A 14,871-nucleotide genomic window follows, 5' to 3' on the forward strand; every position below is an offset into this window, starting at 1 on the left:
GCATTACAGTATTCTTTAGCTGTTTAATACCACTTCCATGCGGTTCCAGAGTTTTACAACAAACATTTACAAATGTTTTTTGTTAATCTTTTTATAATCAATCGTGCTTATTCATTAAAGCTATGCTTTCTTGTTACCACAGCCCAGGAGAATATTTTCTTTCCCGGGTGATTCCCCGAAATATATTGTACCTTTAGTTGGATTCGTTTCTTTCTTACAGTCAAGACAAAGTTACAGGAAACAGTTTAAATGTATAGTACTGTGGGGTAAGATGTTAAAAATTGCGTTTTAACAATTATCAACGGTTTTTTAAAGTAGTGAGGCTACGGTTTTATAATTCTTTAAATGTTCATTGTCTTCTACCAAATTGGGACGAAAAAGAGAATCTTACCTCAATCTACTATATATATGCTTTTATAACAAGGTGTGAAGTAAAGTTTTATGCAGCAGTTAAAAATAACTGATATTAGTTCTAAGTAGGCTATAATTAGTGGGTGGCTCTACATACAGGATACAAGTGACTATCATTTTTCGTTTAAATATGGTAATGCCAGGTGGTCATTATACTTGTTCCAACTTTCTGCGCATGCGCAATAGCGCCCGGTACAAATATATCGGTCGAACCGAATATACTAGGACACCACAACCAGCACAAATCGCTATCTTGCGTTAAACTATTTATTTGGAATCCAGATAATTGCCATCGCATGTACTTTTAATAACATTCGTTAATTAATATATCTGTTCCTTTCTGAAATAATCAATGATCTAAGATTTATTATGAATTTTTTATGATGACTTCACAAAAAAATATGAATATGAAGATAATTTCATACTGCACAAACTTCCTAAAAAGGTTTTGGTCTAGCTGCTATGCTGCTTGCAAAAATCCAATTAAGTGAGACCTGGTCAAAAGTTGAAAAATTAAAAAAGAGTCTCTCATTCAAAGGGTTAATTATTAACAGTGTTATCGCTGCATCACTGGTTAGATATTGACCTGTTATTCAACATCGGCATGGGCTACAGATCCAGTTTAAGTTTATGGCACAGTTTAAACTCGCATTATAATACTGTACTGTACTAGTAAATTATTTGTGATATACTAGAAAATGTTTTGTGTATGTAACAGTATTTATTATCTGTTAAGCGCCAGAGTGGAAGAAAAAGTTTCTTAATCTTTTGTCCCGTTTGTGAGTTTAATTTATTTCATACAGTACAGACCAACGTCACTATTATAGGTAGTATAAATATGTTGCTCAAACTAAAGAGAAATAATATACCATTAATATACCAATATTTAAACGCTTTAGCTCAGGCAAAATAGAGCAGGGCTCGAGTGTTGGCGTGGTTAATATGTGGTTAACAAAGGATAACAAACCTTATTTGTGTTTTTATGCCTAGTATTGGTTTAACCCGCTTGAACTAGTACTATACTGTAATTTTTACCAAAGATTAAGTTTTATGCGCCGGTCAAACATCTTCGGTATTATGTATGTAAACTAGTGTATTTAGCATCGGCAGTGTTGAGGTGCTGTAGTTGGCACACCTGACTTTAGTTTAGACTTTAGAGAATATGGGTTCAAAGCTTGTTGTTTTTACGATTGTGACTGTTATCATATGCGTTACATTTCAAAACTTTTAGTAAAATCTAGAATGACATTTCTGTAATGCAGTTTCACTCATAGTTGTCAAACATAGGGAACCTCGTTGAATATTGCGGTGAATGCAATATACTTTAGTTCTGCTTATTTGTATAGACATATAACTGTAGGGCAAACCCTTTTTTTAGTGTAAATCACATAGTGTTAGCCTGCTTTAACAATTGGGGAAATATGTTACCCCAGACACCCCTAATGTTACACCTATGCATGTTATTATCTGCATATGTTACATACAAGTTCGTATTGAAAAAGTCTTTATCCATTAAGGTAGGAAAAAAGTAGGAATTATATTTGTAAATCATACAAGAAGACAAATATTAAAATGGCCATGGCAGAAACATCATTTTCACTAAGTGGAACATCTTCAGTTAAAGAACAAACACACAATATTGATCATGCATCTGATCTTCTTCCATTTGCCAACAAGTCACGCCAAGATGGTCGTTTTAATGACATCATCATTCGTATTGGAGAGAAAAACATTCCAGCAAACAAGATGGTTCTTTCTTGCTATTCCAAATATTTCAACACCATGTTTAATACCAAGGTACAAATGTTATTTAATGTTTCTTTTTTAGAGAATATAATTAGGTTATTACTATGTTTTTCTTTAAATTTTAACGGTGTATATACTTCACTGAACTACAAATATTAATTTATGATATTCATTATTTTATTCACAAAGTTTAATTTTATATTCTTGATTACATTTTTACCAGTTTTTTATTTTAGGTGGTGTCTGGTCTGGAAATAGAATGTTTTTGTGTTGCCTCTATGTGAAGCTTTTAGTGAGTCAATAAACAAAACAAGTATTACCAAAATATTGTTTTAGATGGAGGAAAAATATAAAGATGTTGTGGAAGTTCAAGCTGTAGATGCGGAAAGTGTGGAGAAACTTGTTGGTTTTATGTACACAGGAAAAATCAACATCAACACCAACAATGTGTGCAACCTTCTTGTAGTTTCTGATTTCCTACAAATGCTTTGTATGTATAACACATTTAAACACTTTACTTGTTGTTCAACCTTATCATATAAAAACTATAGAATTGTAAATGCAGCTCAGTTACCAATTAATTATAAAATTTAATAGCTTTTCTTAAAAAAATAGTTTTGTTCTTTTTATTATAACTGTTTTCAGCTGTCAGAAAACTCTGCATTGAATATTTGTTGACAACAATCACACAACAAAATTGCTTTACAATTCAAGCTTTGGCCGTCCGTTTCACCATTCCTATTTTAACTGCAAAATTCAACAACTTTGTTGTTGAAAATTATCAACAAGTTGTTTCTGATGATCAGTTTAAGAAACTTTTGAAAAATGATGTCATCAAGTTATTGCAATCAACACATGACAAGGTTAGTTTACATTGTAAATATTTAGTTCGTTAGTATATGTGTATGGTCATTCAAGTAGGGACAAACATTTCCATTAACACAGCGTGAAAACGTTGTAAAAAAATTGGAACGGGGTATTTTAACCTCTAAACAAAGATTGGGCAAAGGTTTGCTTGTAGGCTGTTTCCTTTTAGATAAATACCCATGACGTTACGACACTTTATGGTAACACTCATAGTCAAAGTCCAGCTTTATACCAAAATAAACAATACTAAAATAGTAACAATGATATGTAGATGTATCCCTATATTCAAAGCAATAAGCGACAGAATATTTCTCAGGTTTCTTCAGATTTGGTTTACACTGCTGTTATGAACTGGATGAAGTTTGATTTGGCTTCAAATAAAAGTTACTTAAGTGAACTTTTAAAATTTGTTGATTTTTATGAAATGTCCCCAAAGATGCTTGAAGATATGGTCTCTGTAGAGGTGATTGCTGTAGAAGTGGTTATGTGCTTGTCTTCTATCAGTAGGATACCAGTTTAAATGTAGCTTCACTTATGTGTGTTTCCTTGTGCAAGACACTTGATATTAATTGCTCCAACCCTATAGTCACAGATGTGTTGTCTAAATTGTTCATACTAAAATTTATTAGTAAAGTTTCTTACTCACAACTCATAAAAAGATAAAACACATTTACACTGTGTCGGAAATCTATTAGATGAACGAAATTGATCATTGGCTTTATTCCACTTAAAACGAACGTCTCAGTAAAACACAATAGTAAGACTAACACAACAGTAGGACTTTACACAAGTACAAAGGATTATGCAAGAAACACAGGAATGTTAATGACAGACGTTTGAAGCGTACGCCTCGCACAATAATTAATAGTGTTGCCAAACGGGCCATAACATTTAGTTTAACTTAGTGGGGAATAGAACTTGAACACTATCACACACTGTATTACATCCATGTTGCACATTTGATATTTAACCAAGTAATTATTATCCATTATCACAAATGAAAAACAAATCTTATTTATGAATATCATTCAGCCTCTTATTCGAAACCTTCGTGGAACAGATTGTTCATTTCACGATGCTTTGGTGCAACGCGCAAAGACAACAGGTAGCTGCTTGTTCTATGAATATTCATAACAATTTGATTGTAAATTTTAATTAATCTGGTTTCAATTGTGAAACAGGATTATTTTATACTAGCAGTTGTAAGGATTATTATGTTTTTACTATTATAAGGATTATTATGTTTTATTATTATGTTTAGCAGTTGTAAGGATTATTATGTTTTTTATGTTTTTCATGCTAAAGGTTACAGTTTTATATATTGTATTTCATGTATTATCTACATGCTCGGGAGTACAATAATTTAGTCATGTGCGCTTTATTAAAAAGCTTTTTCAGTGAATTAGCTTTTAAGTGTTTAACGCTGTTTCTTTCTCAGAGACATCCCTCCTATCACTTGGTGGTAACAATAGTTTAACCAAAGTAACAAAGTTGGATTTGCAAACAAAACAATGGAGTTCACTTCCAGTAAGTTTAATATAAGTTATGCTAAATATAAGTTAAGGAACAGCAATACCTCTAACCCAGTGGTCACTAGGTTGTACAAATTGTCAGTCATAAACAAAAAAAAATCCAATAAAAATCAAAACACTCTCCCACAAAGTTACATTCGTGGCACCTTGTAAGCTGGCACGAGGGGTATGAAACAGAACACTACTGCCGTTTTCTAGCCACGATAGCATAAACCTAGTTACATTCATTCATATATGCTTTGCTACCAGCAAACTGAATTTGTCACAAATATTTCACATGCAGAAAAGTATGTGAGAATGAAATCTTAACTCAGCTAAGCCATTTAATTTTGTATACTATATTTGAAATCAAGAGACAGTATTGCTTTTTCAAGATATTGCAGCATTTGTTTTATAGAAGTGGTAAGATGCAAATTACGAATTGAATTTATTTTAGGATTTACCAGTTGGTCGGCTGTCAGCAGCAGCTGTTGTCATCGATGATGTTCTGTATCATCTTGCAGGAGATTTACGAACTGGTGGTAAAGTCACAAACATTGTTTATCGAATGAAATTAAAGGAAAAAGTTTTAAAATGGGAGAAGGTTTTTAAAGCTGCATTACGTTATTTTTATACAAAGAAATATCTTTTATATTTAAGTATTAAAAATCTTGCGCTGTACCTACAATTAAAACTGAAAACCAGTCACCCCCAAAACGATAAATGCATTCAGTTGTTTTAAATTTAAATAGTGCTTGTGCATCACACACCCGGCAAATATTTTTAAACAAAAGTTTAAGAACCATTGTATAAATGTACCAAAAGGTTAAACAAAACTTCATTAATAACAGTAATAATACACAATGTTTATAATAACATGATTTTAAGGATGTAACAATGGTATGTATTGTGGATAAAATACTATCAGGTATGTACATTAGATTATATAACCTATCTATTACAAACACACAGGGCTTAACGATTTATAACCTAGGTGTCATCTTTGTATTTGGTGGAACTGATGAAAATAATAAAAGCGTTTCAACTGGAGAATATTATGTTGTTCCACTTAACAAGTGGATTCAACTTAAACCAATGAAGGTCGTCAGAAGTGGTCATTGTTTGGTTGCTCACAATGGTTATTGCGATAAATAATATTGTTTCATTTTATTTAATACTTTAATGTTAACCAGGCCATTTATATTCACTTGGACATTTGAAAGATATGATCCATCATCAGATGAATGGAAAGATGTTGCTTCAATGCAAACACCGCGATGTTGGTTTGCTGCTGTGGTGCTTAACAATGCTATTTATTCTATTGGTAAGTATGTTTACATCATTAAAAACATCTATATTTAATGCATTTCGGCGCCATGGCATATCAGTTCGGCGCCATGGCGTATTGGTTAGCGCTCCTGCTTGTAACCATTAGGTAATGGGTTCAAGGCTCGCCGCTGCTACCATTGTGGGCGTATGTGTCCTTGGGCAAGACACTTAACAACAATTGCTACAACCCAGTGGTCACTAATGGGTTGTCCAAATTATCAGCCATACATAAAAAAAAGAAAAAATCCCAAAAAAATCACCCACAAAGTAACATACATGGTAACTCGTAAGCTGGCACGAGGTGTTAAACCCGTGTGATAACGACTGTCGTTTTCCGACCACTCGAGGATAAAGTAAGTTACATTACATTCCTGATATTTCTGTTGAGCTTAATCCAAGGTGCTTTAAGGTTAACGATTATTCATTGAAATATAAGAAGCAAGTAATAACAAGTTAACGTTGTTAAAATTAATATCTCTTTAAACAGGCCATCATAGTTGAGCGACATGTTTCACTTTAAGGTTTTGTATTTTAAAACCTGAAATATTTGGTTACATTTACAAGCTTAAGATCGAAACAAAGTTCTGCAAGACCAATGACCTAAACTAAATTGACCATATTCAGTGCAATTTAACCATTAATTCAGATAATGTGGATTCTATCTTGTTCCAACTAACAGTTTGTTATATTATATTAAATAATAAATATTAAACAGCTATTTATATTCATATATAATTATCATCAGGTGGCCATGATGGAAAACAACGTCTTAAATCAGTTGAGAAATACAATGTTGATGATGACACATGGGTTTATGTGGAGAATATGAACATGGAGAGATATGGTCATGCAGCTTGTGTTGCACAAAACAAGATTTATTTAGTGGGAGGGTAAATACTTGAAATATTATTTGATCAACATTGTTTGTTCTAGGAGTAACATTATGTTTGTTTATTGTAGTCTGGATACTGACAGTCAGGTTTTGAAATCAATTGAATGTTACGATGACCAAACTGACAAGTGGAGTGTTGTTGGTGAAACTGAAGTTGAATTACTCAACCATTCTATGGTTGCTGTTTAAATAGGAAAGAGGTGAACAGCTTTCAATTCCTCTAATAAATCACATATTTACTGTGGCAATTTTACAGCCTGAGTGTGTCTATCATTTCCCCAATTACCCCTGCATACTGTAATGTGACTTCTATTGGGCTCGTTTAAACTTCATGTGTTAATGCACCGAGCAACATGGTTAATGAAGTTTGTACTTCTATTTTACCTTTTACCCTATTAGAACCATTGTCATTCTAGCGCCACTTCCCCGCTTTTGTGTACACAGGCGCTTTGTTTCATACACTTCGTGCCCACTTACGACCATGTATGTACCTTTGTTGGTATTCATTTGTTTTATTTATTTCGTATTTTTTGAAAGTGAACTTTTTTGATATTTTCTTTGAGACAGCTTGAGCACACACAATTTTTTTCTATCGTTATCTCGTCAACTACATCTTGACACCGCTTTCTCGAATGTCGAAAGTTAGCTACAATTTAGTGTCCTGGTTTGTAAATCTTGGCATTTTTGGAGACACGCCTACAAAGCTTCATTGGGTTTAACATCTACGCTTTTTAATTGACACTCTTTCCCACACCTTTTATCCATAGTGAGTTTTAACAACTGTCGGTTTACTAATGATTCCTTTCTCTTCGTTGTTTAAATGATATGTTTTATGCTCCGGCGGTCCGGCGCCGTGGCGTAGTGGTTAGCGCGCCTGCCTCTAACCCAGAGGTAATGGATTCAAGGCTCGTCGCTGCTACCATTGTGGGCGTATGTGTCCTTGAGCAAGACACTTAACGGCAATTGCTCCAACCCAGTGGTCACTAATGGGTTGTCCAAATTATCAGCTATACATAAAAATAAGAAAAAAATCCAAAAAAAATAATCATCTACAAAGTAACATACTTGGTAACTCGTAAGCTGGCGCGAGGTGCACACCCGTGTTATAACGACTGTCGTTTTCCGGCCACGCGAGGATAAAGTAAGTTAAATTCATTCAAGTCCTTGGACGAGTTTAAAAGTCCTTTGAGCCAGATTTTTATTTAGATTTCTATGTTAACATGCTCAAATGTGGCCTAATAGCGCCCTCTGGTATTAAAATATCACTATGGTTTCGTGAAGCTAAAATTCTTGAATTGAGTTTTTGTAAATTAAGAAAATGTTCGTGTTTTTAGTGTTACTCCGATACGCAAAGCATTTAGATTGACAAATGATTGGGAAAATTAATGGACTTGTCGTCCCGACATCTAGTTTCAGTAAAATTGTGTATATTTACGTTTTATGCTAACTATAAAAGTAGAGTTAATTATTAATTTAATGATATAACTTATTAACTTTAATGTGTATATTGCAGTACGCCATCATATACGTATATATAATAAATAATACTATAGTAATACTTTATTTATAATGTCTTTTAACAACTGTTGTTTTGCTGTTGGTTTCCTTCTGTTTGGTCTTTAAATCATGATCTTCGCTATTGTTTTTAAAACGATGTTAAAAAAATATTTTGTTATATAAACATTTAAAAGAATCCATTCTATTTTTTAGGTATTAGTTTTTAAAATACTATTTTAAGTTTAATGTTTAAAAGCCATGTAAAACATCTGTAACCCACGATGGCGCTCTCAATCCTCACAAACCGTAAGTTGGACGAGGAAGATGACGACATGCTTGCTGTCAGCGATATCGGGCAGTTTGGGGAAGCGTACGAGAATTCCCTCCGCCCCTCCCTTGCTGACAAACTTCAGGTGAAATTTGTTGCCTTTTATTTAAATAAGTAACTTTTGTATTTATTAAAAATGAAACTAGTTTTGTCTCGTGAGTCTATGGTATTACTGTACAAATGTACTATGACATCACATAGTACTTTGTCTGTTTGGAATTATAAGCAATATGTTATGTGTTGCAACTTACATCTCAGGTGTTAGTAATTAGTCGGCAACACTAAAAATTTCTGTGCTAACTTAGCTTATGATATAGTAGCTACTTTTTATGCACCAAGTTTGTAAAGGACACATATTCCCAAGCTGTTTCTATTGCTTGCTTTAATAAATTAATGCATGTCTGCCTTTGTAATTGCAGCATTGCAACCTATAACCACATTAGATAGTTGTATTAAAAGGAAAAGGGTTATATATATACTTTTTACTTTAGGAGTAGTTACTGTATTTCAATTGATGGTTTTTTGAGTATGTTTACTAAGGATTGTTAATAGGGCAGTGCTTGTTTATTACTTCCATCATTATTTTAATACGCTTAAGATTTATTTGAATAACAGGTTGGGTTTCTGGCATCAGATCAGTTCACACAAACATATGACACTGAGATTCTTGACATTAAACAAATGACTCAAACTGTGCAGAGGCTTGTGGAAGACATGGCTAAAGTTAAAAGGGATTTCCAGTTTACAAAACAAGTTATGAAAGCGGCATTTGAGGAGAAGTTGCAAAATAAAGCTTTTGAGTTGTATACAAAACTTAATGATCGGTTTCGAGATGTGCATGAGTTGCATGAAGAAAGGGTTGCTGTGGTACGGAGAAGTTTCAAACAGCAGTTGCAAGATGCTTTGGTTAAAATGGCTTCTCATTATAAGAAGTATTATGAAGCAAAACTGGCAGGGAAGCTTGTTTCTGACGATTCTTCAGGAAAAAAGGGCAAAATCGCGACTCTGGAAGCCGAACTGAGTCGACATCAATCTGTTATTCAAATGATGGAGGTGCAGATGGAACAACTTCGAGTGGAACTTGCTGCTCAACCTGAAGCCACAGAGATAACTATAGACACGTCAGAACTCGATGCAATGACAGAGCAAAATAAGTCGCTACAAGTGGAAATTAGTAAACTGAATGACAGGGTTGACGATTTGACGGACTCTTTAGAATTTAGGGAAGAAAAGATAAAACAGCTCGGACTGGAAATTATGGAGGCTAAAGTTGAAGTTGAGAAAGAAAGAGAAGCCACGAAAAGATTGGCGCATCAGGTAGAAGAAACTAAGAAGGAGATGGGGGAGCAGAAGATGGAAGCTATGAAAGCACTCGATAGGCAGAAGTTTGCATTGGAACAAGACATGGCTTCAAAACTTGCAGATAACGAGCAAGCTGCAGCAAATGCAGCGCGAGATCGGGATAAGATGCTCAAAGAAATGGAGATTGAGTTGGAGAAGAGGTTACTAGAAGAAAGGAAGAAGTTTGAGTTACGTCTTACACAGGAGAAGGAAGAGAACCAGCGCAGAAACAGGGCACTTCAGGATTCAAAATCTCTTGAAAGAGTAGTGGAACAGCAACGACAGGAAATATATGCGCTGAAACAAAGATTAATCAGATCGCAAAAACAATGGGAAAAAAAATTTGCAATTCTGCGTGCAAGCCTACACGCATTAAAAGATGAAAATTATATTCGCGTCAATTTACAGAAGCAATCGGCAACACTCAAGTACGCGTCAATAAGTTATGGTCCAGATGCCCCCATCCAACCTGGTTCCATGATGCCAACTCCTGTTCTAGCTCCTGGCCAAATTAACCCAAAACCATTGCTTCCTCCCGTTCCAAAAGCCCTTCCTTCTATTAAGCAAGGCGGGAGACTGGGCAAGAGAACAAACACTCTTCCCAGTGGTGTTGGGACTGATCCTTTTAGTGAAGAAGAAGCAGAAGATTATGAAGAAGAGGAAGATGGTTTTATTCCTCTTCCACCCAAACCACCAAGCGTGGGGGATTACATGCCAGCCATCGCATAAAAAGCTCCTATTTTAAATTTCGCTCATTATTTTAAAGTCTTAAAAAAGTTGTTTTATATTTATTAAAAACATGTACACTGTGACAATAATAAAGTACCAGAGCACAATATAACTGTTTACATTATAGGTGGTTTAAATGTTTAGCAGGTTGGGTAAGATGTTTTTCATTCTCTTTTATCTTCAAAAGTTTTCCTTTTTTTAACTTTGAATGAATGTAACTTACTTTATCCTCGCGTGGCCGGAAAACGACAGTCGTTATAACACGGGTTTAACACCTCGTGCCAGCTTACGAGTTACCATGTATGTTACTTAGTGGGTAATTATTTTTTTTGTGGGTGATTATTATTATTTTTTTTTCATTCTTTTTTATGTATGGCTGATAATTTGGACAACCCATTAGTGACCACTGGGTTGGGGCAATTGTCGTTAAGTGTCTTGCTTAAGGACACATACAGCGTCGAGTCTCGAACTAATTACCTCTGGGTTACAGGCAGGCGCGCTAACCACTATGCCACGGCGCCGGGCATTCTTCCATTTGGTAGTAAACAAAAACATTCAAAGAATTATACAACCGTATCCTCCTAAGTCTTAAAGAGCGTTGTTAAATGTTTAAAACAGGTAATATCGGATACTATGTGCTACCGGTATCCATCTTACCCCGCGCTACTGTATTAATCGTAATGTTGGAAACAAACGTGTATATGTGTATTATCCGCAGTGCGACACGCCATGGAACCTATGAAAGGCCAGAGTGGACAGCACAAACAGAAAATTTAGACGCTTTTGTTCATTACTTTTTCGGTTTACTTTACTTTTGGACAAAGCACAACAAAGGGGCTCTCCGCTTTGAGACACAGTATACCGACAGCAACTGAAAAAATACAAAATACAGAGAAAGTAGGCTTGCTCAAACTTTCCAGTTTGATAAGCGCAGGCTGCATGAGAGTATGTGTCAATGTAAGGACTATTTATTGAAGCTAAATTACAGAAAAGTTTTACTTGGTGTGTTCCTTATTTCGACAACATCAACTATAATAGTGATCACCAACTTTTCGAGCAATAAGTTCGTCAGAAAAAGCACCAGCTACCACAACAACCTGACACGGCAATATTCTTTTGTGCATGTCGGAAAGAAGACTGAAAACATCAGGTAAATAGTGGTTACTCTGGGCGATTGACTGCGTTTATTCGTGCATTAATTGCCGCATTCCCGGAACGCGATCATGTGTTTGGCTGGGTTAATAAAGTAATGATGCTGTATTGATGGCAGTAGCCTATATTCGTGATTTTAAGAGCGTAACGCTGTTATGTAACCCATTTTATAACACGTAAAAATAAAGCGACGAATAATATAGTAGGGTGGGATAAGATAAGACATGTTTTTATTCTCTTTTCTCTTCCCATTTGATAGTAAACAAGTTATATTTATAGCATTAAACACCCTTATCCTCACTACCCTAAAAAGCGTTGTTATTTGTTCAAAACATGATCGGGAAATAAGGGATTTAGCTGCCAACGGTATCCGATTTTACCCCACCATACTGTTAGTATAGTATATTGCTTGCGCAATGCTATTGTTTATAAGGTATCCGGTGTTATGTGCTCACTATGCATTATTTCCTCAAACCGCCGCACCAAACGCGAAAGTTATAGTTACGCTTTGTTGTTACCAGGCCGCTGATACTACTGTGGAACCCTGAATGGGGGTATGCCAAGATACACCGGCAAGATGGCTTCGCAGCCGGCCTCTGCACGGTCACATATAACCAGAGCCGACTTTCAGAAGCACGGGCAGTTGTTATTCACTTTACTGATGTGACAAGGGAGTTGCTTGAATGGGAAAACAAGAAAAGGTTATTAAACTGTAGTGTCTGTGCGAGAAACGTTATTCAGCGTCATTTCATCACTGGGCCGACTTATAGTACTGTGGGGCAGGATAGCATAAACTGTTAGCTCCTACATCTCATATTTCGTAATCGTGTTTTGGACTATTTATACCAACGTAGAGTCGCGGGCTAAACAGTTATAGGCTATAACTCTTTAAATATTCTTTGTTTACTGCCAAATGGCTTGAAAAAAGAGAATGAAAACATGTCCCATTCCCCCCCCACCATAAATATATGTATCAATACGTCTGCTTCTTTTTTAACCATATTTTTGTTGCCAGAAACCCAGATCAATTCTTTGTGTTCTGGTCGGTTGAAGCTCCGTCGTACCTGCAGTATTATAACACAAAGGCAAAGTGGTACAAAGACGATCACTTTTTTAACTGGACAATGACTTATCGGCGAGACTCTGATATTTTTGCGCCGTATTTAGAAGCCGGTGTGGCCCGGGACATCTTCTCGCGAAGATTAAAAGATACTGGCGCGGCTGTAGCTAAGAAGACTAGAGTCGCCGTGAGTATATGATTTTGTATTTAATATGGTTTTGTATTTAATATGGTTTTGTATTTAATATGGTTTTGTATTTAATATGGTTTTGTATATAATATGGTTTTGTATTTAATATGGTTTTGTATTTAATATGGTTTTGTATTTAATATGGTTTTGTATTTAATATGGTTTTGTATTTAATATGGTTTTGTATTTAATATGGTTTTGTATTTAATATGGTTTTGTATTTAATATGGTTTTGTATTTAATATGGTTTTGTATTTAATATGGTTTTGTATTTAATATGGTTTTGTATTTAATATGGTTTTGTATTTAATATGGTTTTGTATTTAATATGGTTTTGTATTTAATACGGATTTGTATTCATCAAGTCAAACGTGGCAAAGTATGTTTGCGCCTTTATTATGGCGTAACGGAATGTAATCACGTTCATGGTGCTACAACCTTTGTAGGTGTGGTATCTATAATTGTATATAAACCAACAATTTTGACATCCCTCAAGGACCACTATGTTTGGGCCAACCGTGGTAAATGTCTATTTTGAGGACAAAACACCCATACACAATGGTAGCAGTGCGAGCTTCGTTTTTACAATTTTTTATAGAGCAACTAATTTGCCATGGGGCTATTTTTTAGTATATTTCGTATTTAATAAAATAAACATATTTTTCAGCTGTGGCTGGTCAGTAACTGCAATGTTCTCTACGGATCGGTCGAACGAATGAAATATGTCGATAAATTAATAGAAGCAGGTCTGCCGGTCGACCGTTTTGGAAAATGCTTCAACAATGCGGCAGAGTTTAACGACTTATCTCTTGATAGACTTGCGTCATATAAATTTTATCTCGCTTTTGAAAACGCGTTACATTGCAAAGATTACGTTTCGGAAAAATTCTGGCAAAACGGTATACAGTCGTGGAGGGTACCCGTTGTTTGGGGGGCGAGGAAAGAAGATCTTTTGCGTCTTGTTCCAGAAAACTCATTCATTCATGCAGATGATTATGAAACAGCTGCAGACCTGGCCGAATACCTTATATATTTGGACAACAATACAACGGCGTATACTGAATATTTTAATTGGTTCGGTTCAAATTATACCACAGAATATCTGGCAACACTGTACGAGCGAACTGCTGAAACTTTACTGTGCGACAAACTGCTGGCAAAACCAGAGCCAAAAATTATTCCGTCGGTTAAAGAAAATATTTTTAGCTCTGAATCAGAGGACTGTTTAAAGGAGAAAACTCTAATAAATGATTGAATGGACTTATTTATCTTCGCGTGGGGCAACGGCAGTCGTCATAGCAACACGAATGTTACTACCATGTGCGGTACGAGATAAAATAACATAACTTGTTATTTATAAAAAAACTACAAACGTGGACGGTCTTATCCCAACTTACTATAGGGTGGGGAAAGATGAGACACCTTTTTAGCACATAAAACGCAATTATTTTGATCTTGTTTTTTTACAATGGTCTTTGGGAGTCGTGAGAATACGTTTTTTTTTCGTTGACTGTTCTTAGTTAACTAACAAATGGGACTAGGAATGGAATGAAATGTGTCCCATCTCCCCCCACCATATTAAAGTAAATATATTTAAAACACACTCTTAAAGTGATCTTATTTAACATCAAACTAAATAAAGAAATATTTTTACATTTATTGAACTTTCGATTACCTCTGCTTCTTTATTACTCTCGTTTACACGACAAGGGATTTATTAGAAATTTGCTGGACGTAGAGAGAGCAGGCGAGGTCGGCAGCAATTTTCGTATTAACGATGGTGTACGGTAAGGTTACATATATTTCGCAGCGTTGTTG

The 14,871-nt window shown here is 35.1% G+C and overlaps 3 protein-coding genes across 4 annotated transcripts; all 3 read left to right on the top strand.

Annotated features, from left to right (window-relative positions):
• Positions 1-233: 233 nt before the first annotated feature.
• Positions 234-7,878, top strand: LOC149730271 (kelch-like protein 38). Its single transcript, XM_089886924.1, is given in 10 exon segments — positions 234-2,208; positions 2,494-2,647; positions 2,803-3,020; positions 3,341-3,487; positions 4,057-4,129; positions 4,463-4,551; positions 4,993-5,267; positions 5,420-5,859; positions 6,610-6,754; positions 6,825-7,878. Coding segments are annotated over 10 exon segments (1,887 nt in total). The 5' UTR covers positions 234-1,983; the 3' UTR covers positions 6,946-7,878.
• A 563-nt stretch (positions 7,879-8,441) lies between these two features.
• Positions 8,442-10,760, top strand: LOC149730272 (uncharacterized). Its single transcript, XM_089886290.1, has 2 exons — positions 8,442-8,666; positions 9,197-10,760. The coding sequence occupies exons 1-2, from the start codon at positions 8,535-8,537 to the stop codon at positions 10,649-10,651; spliced, it is 1,587 nt and encodes a 528-aa protein (XP_089742416.1). The 5' UTR covers positions 8,442-8,534; the 3' UTR covers positions 10,652-10,760.
• A 354-nt stretch (positions 10,761-11,114) lies between these two features.
• Positions 11,115-14,673, top strand: LOC149730273 (3-galactosyl-N-acetylglucosaminide 4-alpha-L-fucosyltransferase FUT3-like). 2 transcript variants are annotated; one of them, XM_089886303.1, is made up of 4 exons: positions 11,115-11,801; positions 12,325-12,504; positions 12,819-13,050; positions 13,721-14,672. In XM_089886303.1, the coding sequence occupies exons 1-4, from the start codon at positions 11,599-11,601 to the stop codon at positions 14,306-14,308; spliced, it is 1,203 nt and encodes a 400-aa protein (XP_089742429.1). In that variant the 5' UTR covers positions 11,115-11,598; the 3' UTR covers positions 14,309-14,672. The 2 variants fall into 2 exon arrangements, with proteins under 2 accessions (XP_089742429.1, XP_089742430.1); XM_089886304.1 differs by lacking the exon at positions 12,325-12,504 and having other exon boundaries at positions 13,721-14,673.
• The last annotated feature ends 198 nt before the right edge of the window (positions 14,674-14,871 follow it).

Source organism: Ciona robusta, chromosome 10 (genome assembly GCF_009617815.1).
Source record: "Ciona robusta chromosome 10, ASM961781v2".
NCBI classification, from domain to species: Eukaryota; Metazoa; Chordata; class Ascidiacea; order Phlebobranchia; family Cionidae; genus Ciona; species Ciona robusta.